The 17,039-nt window shown below is 33.2% G+C and overlaps 3 protein-coding genes across 3 annotated transcripts in view; 1 reads left to right on the top strand and 2 right to left on the bottom strand.

The window, feature by feature from the left end:
- Positions 1–294, bottom strand: LOTGIDRAFT_75486 (hypothetical protein; the record flags this gene model as incomplete). Its single annotated transcript, XM_009045512.1, has 1 exon — positions 1–294. A coding segment is annotated over one exon (294 nt), but the record flags the coding sequence as incomplete, so codon positions are not given.
- Positions 295–4,028: 3,734 nt separating this feature from the next.
- Positions 4,029–11,300, bottom strand: LOTGIDRAFT_102436 (hypothetical protein; the record flags this gene model as incomplete). Its single annotated transcript, XM_009045513.1, has 12 exons — positions 4,029–4,209; positions 4,479–4,616; positions 5,307–5,422; positions 5,750–5,833; positions 6,212–6,295; positions 7,455–7,573; positions 8,323–8,413; positions 8,725–8,855; positions 9,582–9,660; positions 9,871–9,997; positions 10,658–10,779; positions 11,175–11,300. Coding segments are annotated over 12 exons (1,398 nt in total), but the record flags the coding sequence as incomplete, so codon positions are not given.
- A 594-nt stretch (positions 11,301–11,894) lies between these two features.
- Positions 11,895–17,039, top strand: part of LOTGIDRAFT_227879 (hypothetical protein) — a gene marked incomplete at both ends in the record, with an annotated part of 8,159 nt that continues 3,014 nt past the window's right edge. The window contains 9 exons of the mRNA XM_009045514.1: positions 11,895–11,981; positions 14,040–14,142; positions 14,854–14,969; positions 15,280–15,366; positions 15,709–15,735; positions 15,876–15,916; positions 16,115–16,185; positions 16,293–16,375; positions 16,814–16,848. Of these exons, the coding sequence (XP_009043762.1) occupies positions 11,895–11,981; positions 14,040–14,142; positions 14,854–14,969; positions 15,280–15,366; positions 15,709–15,735; positions 15,876–15,916; positions 16,115–16,185; positions 16,293–16,375; positions 16,814–16,848 (650 nt within the window). The remainder of the gene's footprint in view (positions 11,982–14,039; positions 14,143–14,853; positions 14,970–15,279; positions 15,367–15,708; positions 15,736–15,875; positions 15,917–16,114; positions 16,186–16,292; positions 16,376–16,813; positions 16,849–17,039) is intronic.

A 17,039-nucleotide genomic window follows, 5' to 3' on the forward strand; every position in this document is an offset into this window, starting at 1 on the left:
GCGGGTTCTGAAAAGTTCAGCCTGTTCCCCTTTTGGACATTGGATTGGGGTGTGGGTACAATCTATGGTTCCAATAACTCCCGGAAAGTTAGCCAAATCGTAGAAACAACGTTGAATTTCGGTTATTTCATTCTCAGTAGGAAATGCTATAAAATCAGACCTGTGGCTAGCTATTGCCATTGATATATTTTTCACAGTTCTGCTAACAGTAGATTGGTGGATGTCCATTATTTCTCCTAAATTTAACTGGAATGACCCAGAAGCATACCAGTGTAGAGTTATCAAAAGTTGCAACGGGTGGAATATGAATAGTTTGATCGGAGCGTTGGTGAACATTTAACCATATCCATTATTTCCACTACACCTGCCTTTGAAAATCTATACCTTTCCAAAATTTGGTATCATCTAAATCTTCCAATGGATTATAGCGATCTTTAACAATTCTGTGAGTAACTGCATGTTGGTGAAGGTCTATTAAACGGTGCAATTGGTCTAAATAATTCTCCAGTTCTTGTATACAACCAGTAAAGTTTAGTTTAAGTCACCTACTGAGGAAACTTTGCCACGGCTTTCATTTTATACATTTGAAAGTCAAAGGTAAGCATGGCTTTCGTGAAGATCGAGCGGCGCATACCTAAAGTTCTACTTAAGTCTAACAGTCAAATTTTAGGTTAAGTACAAGCGCTGCATACGACCCTTAGTCTTCAAGCCAGATTCAGTTGTTTCCAAAATCCATGCTGCACATTTTCAGAATGCTAAGCTATAATGAAATTATGACGAAGTCGTATATATCGATTAGATAGCTATATTTCTTGTATCACGGAATGCGGCGATTTCATTGAATTGTACCCCAGCGAATACTGTCAATCATAGGCCTAGCACTCCACAGACAGACTGTAAACTAACTGTTAGTTAGTTAAACGCACAATCCAACCACATCGCCGCATTTTCAAACTTCCGTGACTATTGCAGTCAAGGAATAAGGCAAAGTTCGTTATAGCTTGACCCTGGGAAGATGCACGCGGCCCTGATGGTAATTTTAGTATCTTTCACATAAAATATAGCTTTTCTTTAACTTGAATGAGTCCAGTGTCAGAGAAATCTGAAGTGTTCTATTACTGATTGAATTTTCATACACAACATTTTATTCAATTTATTTATGATTACATGTACTTAACATTGCAGTTTTACGTATTTACAAATATCATTCAGTTCACATAGTAGAAACACCTGTCACCTTGAATGATGGTTATTGGGTTCTTTTCATGTCTGGCTGTAGATGCATACATGGTTTACATTATAATATGATTTGAAACAGCTTTGTGAACAGACTATAGAACAATTACCTCTGACCATAAGAATTATGTATTCATTAATTTAACTACAATTAACTCTATGCAAAATTGTAGTGATTCAGCAACCCAATGTGGAAGCCATGGATATCTAACAATGGTCATCGAAACCACTAAAGAATACATAAAAATTCTCACCTTCAAAACGTCTTCCCTGCTGTTGGAATGTAGAAGACATTGATTATTCCACGTTAATGTCCATAGCCATCATCTTGCGAGTCCGTTAAAATACAATAGAGTAGCAATAGCAAGTCGATATGGCTATACACATGTCTCTTAGCTAATCTAGAAAGAACATCAACTCAATATTTTACTAAATTTGTCTGGTCGGAAAAGTGTTCTGAAAATTCAGGTGATAGTAAGGAGAAGTATTGTAAATTTAGTCTATTAAAGTTAATACAATAAGACCTATTAACTCTAGAATTCAATCAATAAGCCTACAGGTCTGTGTCCATTCCAGGTTTGTACTCTATTTAAAGCTCTGTATTCACCATAATAAACCGTGAAAGTCAATGACTGCTCATAGTTTGACATTGAGATCAATCCCTATCTATAACAGTAGTTCCTTTCGATTGTTTTCTACAATTGACAGTGATATGCGTAGGGGATGAAATATATTTATTGAAAAAATAGAAAAATAATTGAAGCAAGATAATAGTACTCATGAGATCCTTATAAGGGTATTTTAGTGCAGATCAACAATTGAGGTCTCACGCGCTCATTACAATTACTACTATCGTTAAGAAAATAATGGATTGCGTAAACTGAATTTAAAGCATCATCCAACATAACTGAAAAAGCCCATATCAGCATCATATTAATAAAGGATAAAAGCGTTTACGAATAGGACGTGTGAATAGTATATACAGTGACTTTAAAACGTCTAATAACATGGTTGACTATAGATTGTACCGAAACCTGGTTATAATGATCTCCATAAATTTATAAGTTAGATGTTACAATGTTTTTGAGTATGAAACTCAAATAAAAACGATAATGTTGAACTTAAAACGAAACAAATTTCTTATTTGAGTCAATAAAAGTCAATGCAAGGAGTATATTAATTACTATTGCATTTCACATTTCCCCAGGTAAGATTAGTAGTATTAAGGGTGGAAACCAGAGCTCTATAGAAAAAGACTTAGCGATCATTATCAATGACTTTCGAGAACATTCACATCGATTTGACCTTACGTTCTAAAATCAGATTAAGTCGTTTTACATTTAAATTATGGACAAAGTCATGCGGAAAAAAGATGTGTCTCGTCAATTTGAGACATTAAGTAATTAATTGTCATTAATTACCACTAATTAGTTTAATATTCTTTCCACACGAAAATGTCGTGTTATTTCATCAGATCACATTATTTCTTTCCATGTGGGATTTATTTTGGAGACAAAAACATTAGCTACGATTTGATAGAAATTTAATTTCCTGAAACACTAGTAAAGGACACTCAAGAAATAAATAAAATATATCAAACTGAGAATCTTGTTTACATTGGGTACATCTATTTAATCACGGGCGTCATCCATTCAATAATAGGCCCCAGCCATCGAATTATGGGCACCACCTGCCCAATATTGGGCATCATCTATCAACTCATTAGTCCCTTTAATTGAAACACATCCATAATCGAATTCAGAGAACCTCACATTCATACCTGCGCACCATACATGCGTCTATTACTGAAGCCCACCATACATCCGATCATAGGCAGAATCCATTCAACCATCGTCACTTTCCATTCAATCCTGGGTAGCAAACCATTCGTCTAATCATGGGCACCAAGAAAATTTGTCATTTTAGAAATACATGGAATATAGTCGACTGAATATGCCGTTCAAACTGGACATCACTCGGTTGCAATTTCAATATTTATAGATCAGTTAAAAATAATATGAAATACAAACAGATTTTAAATACATGTATTTTATGTTTCATAAGTTTATTTTACATAACAATTTATAAAAGATATAACGAATGAATAGTTCGCATTGCCGAAGGTTTAGACTTAAATTCTTTCTCTTAATCTGAATTCGAGTATAAACGATAACTTGTTTCCAATAATTTTCTAACTCATTAATAATTTGTTCTGTGATATGTGAGCTGTCCTATATCAATCAGGTCAGGCCAGGAAACTGACATCACAGGACGAGTGATGTAGCATGATCTTGATCTTGGTCATTTCGCTTTGTATCGCCAATATTTCTTAAAACTCTGATTGTTCATTGGTCGAATGGATGCTTTCATAACTCATGCTCGTCGTGAAGTCTCGAGTAGCCGCCTTCTCGTTTTTCGATCTGGAAAAGATAATGAGAACGTTTAAGTTGGTGAAAATGCTTCAGCTAAATAGTAATGGTTATGTGTTAGTTCATATGAAAAATGCTTTAGCGTCTGTAATGATAATTAAGTCGCAACTGAAAAACTGGGTAATTTACTGATCTCAATCTTTTACGATGATACTTTCATTAACTTAGAATGGTAGTGAATGTGTTGGTGGGAGTGTTTAACCTGGAATTATGTGGATGCTGGTGCTGACAATGACGAAGACGATGATGGTGATCCAAGCTTTTTACTGATGCTTTAATGAAGTATTATAGTTGGCTGTGCTGATGTTGGATAAGACATGATGTTAAACATGCCGGTTCGTCAGTTGATGGTTCTGTTTTAACTTACATAGTGTCTAATACCTCTTGTTTGATGGCCTTTCTCTTATCTTCGTTAATAGGATAGCACCAGAGGAATATTAGAGCAAGGAGAAGACATACGACTGGACCAGGTACCACAAGCATTCTCAGTGTTAAATCTACTGATTCCGGTTGAGTACAAGCACCAGTAACATATCCACCAACACTGTAATATAAAGTTGGATGACTGAACATAAAGTCTGACATGATCCACCCGTGCTTCATATTTCCTTCTCACCTATCCTATTATAAATAGCAGCTGAACACGTTTTTTGCTAGCAGCGACAATATCAAACACCCGAAACTGTGCGAACGGGGTTCACATGATGTAACTTAGTAGAAAGAACCAAGTGCAACGATTCCTTTCAAAAGGCAACATAATTTAAAAACAGAATAAGATGGAAAGAACAAATCAAAACTAAATATTGAACTTACGACAAGGCAACTTGAGACAATGCTAGACCTATTCCGCTAGCTAATTTATTGAAAAATACATAAAACGAATAAAACATGGCGTCTTTTCTAGTGTGTGTCTCTAACATAAATAAATCTAAGACATCTGGTAACACAGACCTAAAATATAGATCACAGAATATTACAATATATACAATTTCGCATTGACCTTTTACGCTGTAAAACTTTAGTTGGTATTGCACAGTTATGTTAATTTTGACAAAGTCCTACGGCACCACTAATTTACCTGAAAGTTGAGAGGAAAACTTCAAGGACTAAGATTTAAATATGATTTAGCTTGATTGAATCAATGTCGTTTTGCTTTATAGCTTTCATACGAACTGATAACGACATGAGAGCAATATACAAAACAGTAAATACATAACATCACATATTTTGTGATTTCTGTGTAAGTCAACTCAACAGTGTAGAAATTTCTTATTTCTACGAGTGTCTTCACGTTTTGATATGACTGTAAAAAATCGAACACTATGCATGTAACTTTTTCCAATCACAAAAAACTGCCAACCTTTTTAATACTTCTTGGGGGCAAATTATGATTATACAGTTCCTTTCAACCAAATGCATTCAGTGGACGCTTCAGGAAAATGTCGATTCACTTTCCGTTAATAGAATATAAATTTTAGTTCTTAGTTTCGTCTATGCTATTTACATATTTAGGATAGAGCTACAGAGAACTGTGTTATTTGACACAAAGGTTGTTAGTTTTCTGTGGTCAGATTGATGCTACATGTACATGCTCTGTTAATTGTATAACCAATCGTTTCCTTAGATCGTTTTTCATATTACCATGGTAATAATAATGAGACAGATATACTGAGACCAGCGAAACCCATAATAACATAATATAAATACTCATTATCAGCAGGTAAATACAACTGTGCTATTAATATCGGAATGAATATCTGAAAATAGATGATGTGTACATAAACTGTCCTATTTGTAATAGAATTAATATTCGAAAGTGATTAAAACCGTCTATCGATTTAGGAATGAGTATTGAAGACCACAGTGGAATTATGCTCTCAGAATTTACACGATGTTTACCGATAATTCAAAAGTATATTGGTTGTACATTGCAATCTTATACATTGTTTGTGTCTATTTTTTATTGGCGTATTATGCTAGAAGATAAACCATGTAGGGTTCGGGTGTTTTACGATATTTTTGACAGCAGTCCTGCCCATAACTGATCCCCAAGAAACTTATCTCAGAACTACTTCAGTACTTACAAGTATTCCTGCGGCATACACAGGCTTTTTACCAAATCTTAGTAAGAGTAATTGCCATAAAGGCATGGCTGTGATAGAAACAACCTGAAATACATGGGTATAAAATAATTTTTCCCTTTTTTCAGTGTGTGGCTCGGTTACAGACAACGAACAAGAGAAAAAATATCTGTTAAGATAATGTCCTTCAGAAAATGAACACATCTGATCGTCGGAACGAGCATCTGGCATCCAATAACGATCCATCAATACTAGCTGCTGACGTCAATTGAAAGCATCCTAAAATAGAAGATGTCTCCATTGGCAAGACAAGTTCTATAGTGTACTGAAATATTGACGTAAATTATTCCGATATCAGAATATTGTACACATGGAGAAGTGGATATTCGGGGGACCTTCTCTCAATGCATAGGCATATTCATATGTAATGACCTGCAGCCACAAAAATATATGTTTCATACTTACAAGTAAAACGATGACGAAATTTGTGAACTTATTTCCCATTTTTAATGAATGTGTACAATATAAAGCTATGTTGCCTTGTACTATCTTAAATTAAAAAAAGTAAAATAACAGAATTTCTCATACAATTAAGGAGTCCAAAATTAATTTCCTTTCGGGAATAAACTACTACTAATATTTTGTATTGGGAATTATAATGATATTAAACTGACTCTTGTGTCTTCCATTTCTGCCAATATTAACCGACATATACAGAATTTGAGTCAGTCTAAAGTTCACAACCCAATTTGGTTATTTGCATTTAAGGGGAATGAACTGATTAGCCAAAATGGGGTCATCTGGACACTGTTTGCCAGCAGAAGCCATGAAAGCATCCTAATAATAAAGCTCCCAAGATAAGAGGGTCAATGTTTTCTGGTCCCTAAAAACCTAATTGATCATAACAGCCATGTTAATGAATCAGGAAAACCATGGAATCAATTCCCTAAGCATGATAAGTGTCATCTTGTTTAAATAATACTGAAAAGTGATGTTCGACATAATAATATGTCAATGTCAGACGACACGGAATCTTTTCATCCCGTTGACCAATTATCATAGGTCAAAATAAGTCGAAATAACTGCTTATATAAATGGCTATGATTGATTTTCAAGTCTATTAGCTTTAATGGGATTGTAAAGAGGTATTCTAAACTGTACTATGTAATGAGGACACAGATGGCGTAGTTGATTTGCGCTTTAAATATTCAGTTTTGTGGGTCTTGGAATTCAACTAAAACGTAGAGTAGACGTAACCATAATTAGCAGCTTTTGCGACAATCACGCATAGAGAAGCATTTCTACAAGAACAAAAACCACGGAGTGCAGATATCTGAAGGAATAATGCAAATAGAAGCCATAAATGTCCATAATACATATTAAATGAAGCTCTGTTCATCCCCTTTAGGCTTTTGACTTTTTGTTTTGCGCACAGATATTATTTTTTGTGGAATCGCGAGAAATATGCAATCCTACTAGCTCAAGGGAGGTAATGTCCTTAAATATAGTGAATTGTCCTTTGACTTTGAGCTGAAATATTTCGGTCACCTTGAAGGTCTGGGGAACGTACGTCTCTCAAAACTTTCAAGATAAATGATTTCTTAACAGTTACTGTGCAAAACTGTTGTTAACAACATTACTTTTTTCAAAAATTTATCTCATAGATAGGTTTTCTTTCACATTTATAAATTCAAATGGAAACACTTACGGCTACTGCTAATGACATAAACAAGAATATTGCAGCTGCTTGTAAATACGGTTTATACGTAAATACAATTTTTAAACTTTTGAAATATCCATCAGTATTTCCCGTTGAGTCCACCACACCTGTAAAATATGACTCGGTGTAAAAAACCCACTAACACTGCTTAAAGGGTTTGTAAAGAGATTTTCTTAACTTTTCATGTGTATCGGGGACATTAATGAAATCAATTTACACCAATCCATTGTTTAGTCAGCAGTCTGTGGATGTTTCACTAAAACTAATTTTTATCGGAACTTTTTTTTATGCTATTAGCATCTGTTGTGATAATGACGTCATATACAGGTAAGAATTTATACAATTACAGTTAACTACAAACATCAGACGGAAAATTGGAAAACGTAAATAGAAGCCATGTACATGGCCCAGATACACACATAAATGACAGGGCCGTTACTTGGGTTTTTTCCCATGATCTCGTATATTTGAAATAAGATAAGTCTTTCATCGTAAATTTCGGTAAACTTGTAACATTAACCGTCTGTACTGTAGACATCAAATAAACAATATATTTAGCGGATAATATATGTTTTTAAACAGTATTTCCTTTTTGGCAAGTGCCTTGTTGAAGTTACGGCTCTAAAAGAAGGTGAAAAACCTCTTTAATGGCAAAGTAGTCATGGCTTTTTAACAATTAACCAGGTTGAAGTGATGGGAGCTGACAATATGTGGACTGACCATTATTATCGTACAAGACAAAAGCCAGCCTATATTTTATGGCTAGGTAATCGCACGTTCCCACAAGAATAAGATCAGTGCTCATACCATGACTTAAAAATTAGAAGGAGGTAAAGTTATGAGGTTAATACATTACCTTCTTTTTCTTTCACACCAAGAAAAACTGTACATGCACAAACCATATAGATAGCTAATACAATGTATGAACCAATGCGGTAGGACTCTTCCTGAAATCAATAGTATTCAAGGCAGATTGGGACTGTCCATATTAGCTTATGCATTTTGGAGCCCGAATTTTTTATTTTCAGTACCTTAGTATGACAATTTTGTACTTGATGTCACCCAAAGAGGGTCAATTTTTTGTTTTTTTCTATCATTGCTGGCATTGACTATGATACAGTGTACATCAATACATGCAGTTTGGGTTGTTTGGTAGGATTAACCATTTAACAGTGTAAAATAATTTATTCTTTTACATTTGTAATTTAATTTGGGAAGAAATATTGATATGATTACTAATCTAGGCGTGTAAAGATACCTGTAAGCGTAGAGATTCTGGGGAAGCTGTAGCCGATGTATCTGCACATTGCCCAGCTATTCTATATTTTTCTATAATTTTACCCTGAACAATCACGCCTGTTAATACACCACATGCTTCAAATACCATCCCTGTTATAAATATATATATACTTTGAACACAAGCTTAACAGCAATTCGGAGGCATATGTTCTTGGTATAATCACATTCTGTTTCACCAGCACGTGATGCACATTTCAGCCAGAATCTTCCAGTTGTGCAAGAAAGTGCAGAATATTTAAGTCAGTCGATATTCGCCATTTTGTAATCATCACAAATCCCCAGTTAAGTTAACCCACTCTTAGTCTGTAGTCTGTAGAATATATGAAGATAAAAAGATGCATTACTGAAAACTCTTCATGCTTTTCTCGAACCTTTTGAATCAATGAATGAGTTAGTGATGAAATAATTGATTAGAAATTATACCTATTTTACAGCACAAGATAAATTCAAAACTGGATATACAAACGATCTTCCAGAAATAAAACAACTCAATAGTTCTTGTTTTTCAGAAATGTTAATTTTGTTTTTATCTTTATCTGCATTAGCAACATTTGCGCGCCAGTTTGATCCAAGAGTAATGCATACTTTGTTTTCTACAGAAGACTATCGTCACACACTGTTTGTGTTTTGTGTCTTGGCATGATAACAGTGGCGTTTCTATTAATAATTAGGTAATAACCTAGGTTACTGAATAGTCGAAGGAGCTCACAGCACCCACTATATTACAGGCATTTAAAACCTCAATGATAAGAAATTTCAGACTGGAAGGGGAGCAAACCGGGTCCCTCATAGAAACACAGAAACAAGAATACTTACTAAAAGAAGTGGCAGAATCTCGTTCTTTTTGATCGTTTGATATGTACATGGTTAATGATGTGTATGGTACATGGAGACCCTGTAAACAAAGAAGAAACGATCTTATTTTAATTAGATTGCCTATCAATAGACGGCTCTTCCCATTTCGTTTAGTGTACATATGTATTTGAAATTGTAAAACTTGTCGACGTGATATGGAATCTTAAATAGTTGTGAAAAGGAATACACTTCTATACTTTATAAACATATTTTGATCTCAAAATGAACACCAATAATATATTATACTTACTGATAGTAGACCTTGGAATATGCAATACATAGCGAAATAATATCCAAACTTCCCTGTCTCTGATAGGTCAGGAACATACCATAAGAAAAAATAGGATACACAGGCAAAAGGTGCTGTTAAGATTATCCTGCGGGATTAGTTAAATAGAATTAAAGTGTGCCCTGGTGACCAGTTATCAATAGCTGATGTTGCCGAAACTTTTCTCGGATATAATTACTTGAGATTGAGGTCAGGTAAGTAAACTGAACATACGTCATGGAATTTTATTTTTGTATTGTACTGCATAAAATTATTGTTTGTTTACAACAGGGTGGTTAAAGATGGGTTTCTTTATTTTTTAGTGTCAAATTAAGCAAATTATTTGACTAATTGGTGTTTCTAATGAATTATCATGTAATATCATTATGTTCGTATTGCATATAATTAAGAGTCATAATCATAAATGTATTTACAGTCTTGATAAACAAACAAAAAAAGACTTTTTGACCTGTCTTGAGTGGTCACTCATTGGAATTCTGCTGGTAATTCTCTACTAATTTAGCTAACTATGAATTAACTATGGACATGTGAGACAAACTTGTATTTTTCCAAGTCATTAAAACACATCTACTTTCTATTCATATAAATATTAGCATTTTATTTTTCATAAATGAAAAAAAGGGAACCCATCTTTAATTATATTTTAGTCAAAGTGGCATTTGTGAAGTCCAGAAACCAAAAAAGAATAAATAAAAGTTGTTGCTAAGTGGACGGCTTACACAATCTAATATACATATAGCATACATACCACGGTTTCATTTTACCAAATCTGGTTTCAGTTTTATTTACAAAGTAACCACATGCTGGATCTGTGATGGCATCCCATGCTTTACCCACAAACAATATGATAGATATGTAGAAGGGGTCGATCTGTATAAAAAATGAAATGATAGACAATATAGGGATGTACAGACTGGACACAACGTGTTACTGAAAATCAATTCTCGTCCCCTAAAAAGTTCTAGTTAAAAATAGGAGGGTTGTCTTCTAGGACCAAGATATATGACGTATAGGACATGGCAGTTAGAATAGGAGGGTTCGTCTTCTAGGACCTATACATTTGAAACTACAAAAGCATGGTTCCAAGATGTGTACATTACTTTTCATTTGTGTTGTGCACAATGAACTGAATCTACGGTGGTCGTAAGGCCTATTTTTCAAATTACTGTATCCGCAAGGCAAAGGTAGGTCAATTTACAATGTAACATAGCTCAAGACACGTGCAAGAATATGTTTTGAGATTCTTAATGCCAAATATTCTTTACCTCTGCTACCTCCAATAAGAAAATATTAAGGAAGAATCCAATGACGTTGGTAGTAATCTGATAGGGTGCACCACCAACAGCAAAACATAGCTTACTCCATAATGGTAGAGGTCTGTCATCATGTGGTCTGGGATCAGAATCTTTGAGTCGTAAATGCTGGAAAATAAAGTAGGACCTACTTCCTTGAACACAATTTAATTAATATAAAGTTCGAGATATCAAGTTTTCTTCATCAGCTACAGGACCTTTTCCATCATTTTCTTTCTGTTATTTTAATAGGGTTAACTGGGGATGGTACAAAGTACAAACAGTTCAAGATATGTCCAGAAATAATTTTTATAATAAAATGTTTAGACATGTTTTTGACTGATAAAGAAGAACGACTTTAGTTAAAAACACATACCTTTATAGTCATGACAATCCATAAATGTTTAAATGTAATGTAATTTAGCAGACAAATATAGCTTTATGATGATGTTAGTATTATAATTGATCATGTGTGAATGATACCTTTATATCACGTGATCATAGATAACTTATTATGTTTATATGTTTAAGAATTTTCAACATATGTTGTTTAATTTAGTTTAAGATAACAATTAACATAACGGTGGGCGAACTGTTCCTGCGGTCGAGTTATCTACTATATTTGCTTGTGTTCTGGATCTGAAAAAAGTTGTCCCCCTTTAGTGTGCCAGGGGAGGTAATTTATCAACAAAAATGGCTGCACCGATTCGCGTCGTCGCATGTGAAGTAAAAGATATTCGCTTTCCAACATCTCTTGAAAAAGATGGATCCGATGCAATGGTAAAAAACTTGTTACTTATACTTCCTTTTTATTCTTCGATACATGTTTTTCTATGACATTATTTATTTTTGAAGCTATAAATGCTGAAAGTATAAAAGGGGGCGTGGTCATTTGTTGTAATTTGCTGTTATCAATACAGTGGTGTAACCTATTTTCGTGGATATAAGGATTCAACACCGAATTTCGTCAAAGTTATAAAAACGAAAAAAAAATTTTATGTCTTAGATGTTTCCTCAGATATTCTACAAAATAATTAAAATTGGTTTATTTCGATTTTCTTTATGAATCCTTCACTTTGACCCATATTTCATGAGCAACCAACTCGGCAACGGCGGCAGAATGCGTCACCTATTTTCGTGTACAATGTTTGATCTATAAATAAGTCTAGAAAAACACGTTGTATGGATACCGGGTGGAATAATTAACTTCTCTTAGTATTTATCTTTAACGTTTGGTAATAACTAAAATCCGCCATTTTGTATTTGTCAAAGTATACATTAATACAGTTTACCTTACTTGAAACTACTGAATTCATTCTACTAGCTGATATTGTAGAGAAAACCCATGTTTATCAAAACAAACTAATGCGGAGGTCAGATATTCTACAAAATAATTAAAATTGGTTTATTTCGATTTTCTTTATGAATCCTTCACTTTGACCCATATTTCATGAGCAACCAACTCGGCAACGGCGGCAGAATGCGTCACCTATTTTCGTGTGCAATGTTTGATCTATAGGTAAGTCTAGAAAAACCGTTGTATGGATACCGGGTGGTATAATTAACTTCTCTTAGTATTTATCTTTAATATCTATTCATTATAACTAGTGACAATTCCTTCAAAGAACCATGATCTTAAAAAAAAAATAGTGACTGACAAAATAAGATACGTAGCTTGATTTATTGCTAAAAGTCACTGAAACAACATAAGAATATGGTCCACTTTGTGTTGCATAGAAATTTTCTGCTGACACGGAATCCGCTAGTTGATCACGTGACTTCATTTGTTGGAATATATTCTAGCAGTCGACACTTGGAATTCCGATTACCGATTGGGATTATAAGGAAATTTGGCCGATAAAAAATGGTGACGTTTGGTAATAAGTGAAATCCGCCATTTTGTATTTGTCAAAGTATACATTATTACACTTTACCTTACTTGAAACTACTGAATTCATTCTACTAGCTGATATTATAGAGAAAACCCATGTTTATCAAAACAAACTAATGCGGAGGTCGCGCAAGGTCGCTCATGTAAATTATTAAACATTTCCGGAAATCCACGAATAATAGGTTTCCACGAAATTAGGTTACTCGACTGTAAGTTGTGGTACGATGATATAGAAATATGTTAATGAACTTGTAACTGTTAAAACAGATAAAATATCACTTCTGTCTGACTTATCTACACTCCTATCTCAATTGAACTACATATTTAAGTTTGGTTTCAAGGGCCCTCTTAGGTTCCACATACCGGTAGTGTTATAGATTGTCAGAAATCCTTTATATGTTCCACATGGTGCTATAGATTGTCAGAAATCCCTTCTATGTTCCACATAGTGCTATAGATTTTCAGAAATCATTCCTATGTTCCACATGGTGATGTATGGTGCTATAGATTGTCAGAAATCCTTCCTGTGTTCCACATGGTGATATATGGTGCTATAGATTATCAGAAATCCTTCCTATGTTCCACTTGGTGATATAGATTGTCACAAATCCTTATGTTCCACATAATACTATAGATTGTCAGAAATCCTTCTTATGTTCCACATGGTGCTATAGGTTATCAGAGTGCTATATTGTCTGTGATATTTGAATGATTAATCCATTCCTATGCAAAACATTCTCCAGAAGTTCAATTAGAATTTTGTTCAGTTATAACAGGTATAATAGGAAAGTAAAAGTGCATGTCAAATTGGGCCTTTTTCTAACATTACTTAAAAAACAACAAGACACAAACCAATTAGAAATATGAGGTTATTTTTGACTTTTTCATACAATTCTTAATTTATATTGTAAATAAGTTTAAACAATAAAATAATTTTTCTTTTATAGAATAAAGCTCCTGACTATTCCTCACCCTATGTTATTCTCAAAACTGATAGTCAACTTGAGGGACATGGAATAACTTTTACTGTTGGTAAAGGCAATGAAATTGGTAAGTCTGATGCTCAAAGAAGTAAAAAGCCATTAACACACTTACACAAAAAAAAATGGGAATTCAAATGAATTGTTTTTAGTTGTAGTGATGTATTCCCAATTTTTAATTTCAATTGAAAATGATGATTAGACCACAGTGACAAGGATGGGTAATGTTTTCTTTACTTGAAATTATCATGATATATGGACAATTTAAATGTTTCCATATCAAAGTTGTCTTTATTACATTTTCAAAGAATTTAAGGGGCAGTATGCAATATTTTTATTATATGATAAATTGTAAATTATACAGATTTCTAATATATGCTTTTAACTTCAATGTATACACTTGATCAAAAGAGAGCATACTAATTGTTGATAAGGCAGTTGAGCTCAATATCTTTAGTTAAAGCCTTCAGAATAAAATTAATACATATTTCTCTACAGTTTGGTGCTGATGTTTCAAAAAATTCAATACGGTCGTTTTCCATCACAAACCAAAAAATGCCACATTAAATAAAATGTTAACATCAACCTTTTAATTAGTATCATTCTAAAATTCTAAAAACAGGATACTTTTAAGTTAAAACTTAACATGTTGGAAGAATAAGTGACAATGCCATAACAATATCTTCTTGCAAAGATAATCAGTAGTCAAGAAATTGTTGTTTTTTACTAGCAGACATGTATTTATTTTTATTAAATGTATTTATGTTATATATTGTTTTAGTTTGTCATGCTATTAAAGTATTGAGTAAAATGGTAGTAGGGGTTGAGTTATCAACGATATATAATGATTTTGGTACTTTCTGGAGATCGTTGACAAGTGAAGATCAAATGAGATGGGTAAGGCTAAGAGTCTTGAATTTGGAATAATTTTCAGGTTAGGTTAAGGTGTGGGTCAAATTAAAGTAAAGAAAAAGTTTGTTTTGTTGGAAATTTGAACCCATCATTGGCAGACAATAAATCAACTGTCTTCTAACAGAGTTATAGAAGCTATCATAGTTATTATCATCACCTTATTAGTCTAAGGGAGACAAAAGCTTGAAATATAAATTGAGGAAACTAATAATCATTATTTACTAATGCAGATTATTCTTGACTTTACTTTAATGTTATCTGCAGTTCATTTACTAATCATGATTTATTTATTTAGCTTGGACCAGAAAAAGGTGTTATGCATCTAGCGGTAGCAGCCATTATAAATGCGTTATGGGATTTATGGGCCAAAGTTGAGAGAAAGGTATTTATCTTCTAGAATTTTATTTTACCATTAATATCAATAGAGGGAGTAATCATTGTTTTATGGACTTCATGTGCTTATAACTTTAATAAAAATAGTCTGATCTTCACTCTATCATTGCCTTCTGTTGAAAAGTAACCTATTTTATACTCCTTCTTTAAATATACATATTCAAAGGTTTTGGTTTGGCGATTTAAACAATTAAATAGGAGATTTTGAATCATTATAGATAAGACATGACGCATACTAATTCTATTACAAGCTTTTGGTGGAATAAAAGACTATCTACATTTGTATAATATATACTTGTAATGTGTCAAATTTAGACCCTTTCTTTTCCAGCCTTTATGGAAGCTCCTTGCTGATATGGTAAGTTGATTCCACTTGAAACTAAGACAGACATACATACAATTGTACACTGTAAATATAAATTGCATTTAATTTTTTTAGATCGGTTCTAGTTCTAACTATGTGTGTATTTAATATTGATGTTGAATTTTATATTTCAGGAACCAGAGAAGTTAGTATCTACTATAGATTTTAGATATATGTAAGTTTTTTTTAACAATTTGATAGAAAACCAAATTACAGCTGATGTAAAAGAATTACATTTGAAATCAAAACCTTATGATTAGCCTGTTCTTACAGTCTCTTTTACCAACAGAAAATATGATTATTATATATCAGTCTGCCATGGCTTTTGAATAAGCTGTAGATACATTTGTAGTAAAAATAATCTTCTATTTAGTTCAGATGCTTTAACCAAGGAAGAAGCTTTGTCTATTCTGAAGAAACAGCAGTCTGGTAAAAAAGACAGAGGTTAGTAAACAAAAAATAAGGTAGTGCAAAAAGCAAGATTTGACATCATGGAAATTCATCCAAGATCTACAATGTATTGATCATCTCTCTTTTCTCTCTACTTCCAGAAAAGCACATCAAAGAAATAGGTTATCCATCATATACAACATCTGTAGGTTGGTTAGGTTATGATGATGTTAAATTAAGAAGGGTAAGTAGAAAAATAGGTTATCTTGGACAACATATATTAAATTTATGTTAAAGTAGGAACGAATATAGAAACAAAACTTGAACAAAATCTGAAGGGTGTTTAGGTTATGATTTTATTGAGTTATATGAAAGAAGAACTTGGAAGACATGTTGGCTGTTTGTTAATGTTAAAGATTTGATATCAAATGCGTGAAATGAAATGGAGTTTTCTGTCCTTGGTGTCTTGTCCAGGTTGGACGATAAAATGCACAACAGTGGAAATATTACCAGGAGAGAGGCAAAAGCCTACTTCTTAATGCCTTTTCCATATGTGTCCCTCTGATTAATATTTCTTACTATGGGAGTCTTACCTATAGAGCCATCCTAGCTCCATCAGTTGCTCAATTTATTTCTAGAACTTAAAATGCTTCATGTTCAATAATATTTTTTTTTCTTTAAGTTATGTAAAGAAGCATTAAGCCAAGGATTTACCAGGTAGGTGTTACTTTGACTAGGGTATTATTTTTATCTTCTTAAACACGTGGATTCATATTTTTGAAACCTAACATTAAGCTCAAATTAACAGAGTTTACATCTCAATATAAGTGAAAAGTATAATTTTGGATGAAGCATGCATTTGGATAGTCACTGTGAGAGCTATTTTTTAATGAAGACATACACCTTGT

This window comes from Lottia gigantea, assembly GCF_000327385.1.
Source record: "Lottia gigantea unplaced genomic scaffold LOTGIsca_1, whole genome shotgun sequence".
Classification (NCBI taxonomy): domain Eukaryota; kingdom Metazoa; phylum Mollusca; class Gastropoda; family Lottiidae; genus Lottia; species Lottia gigantea.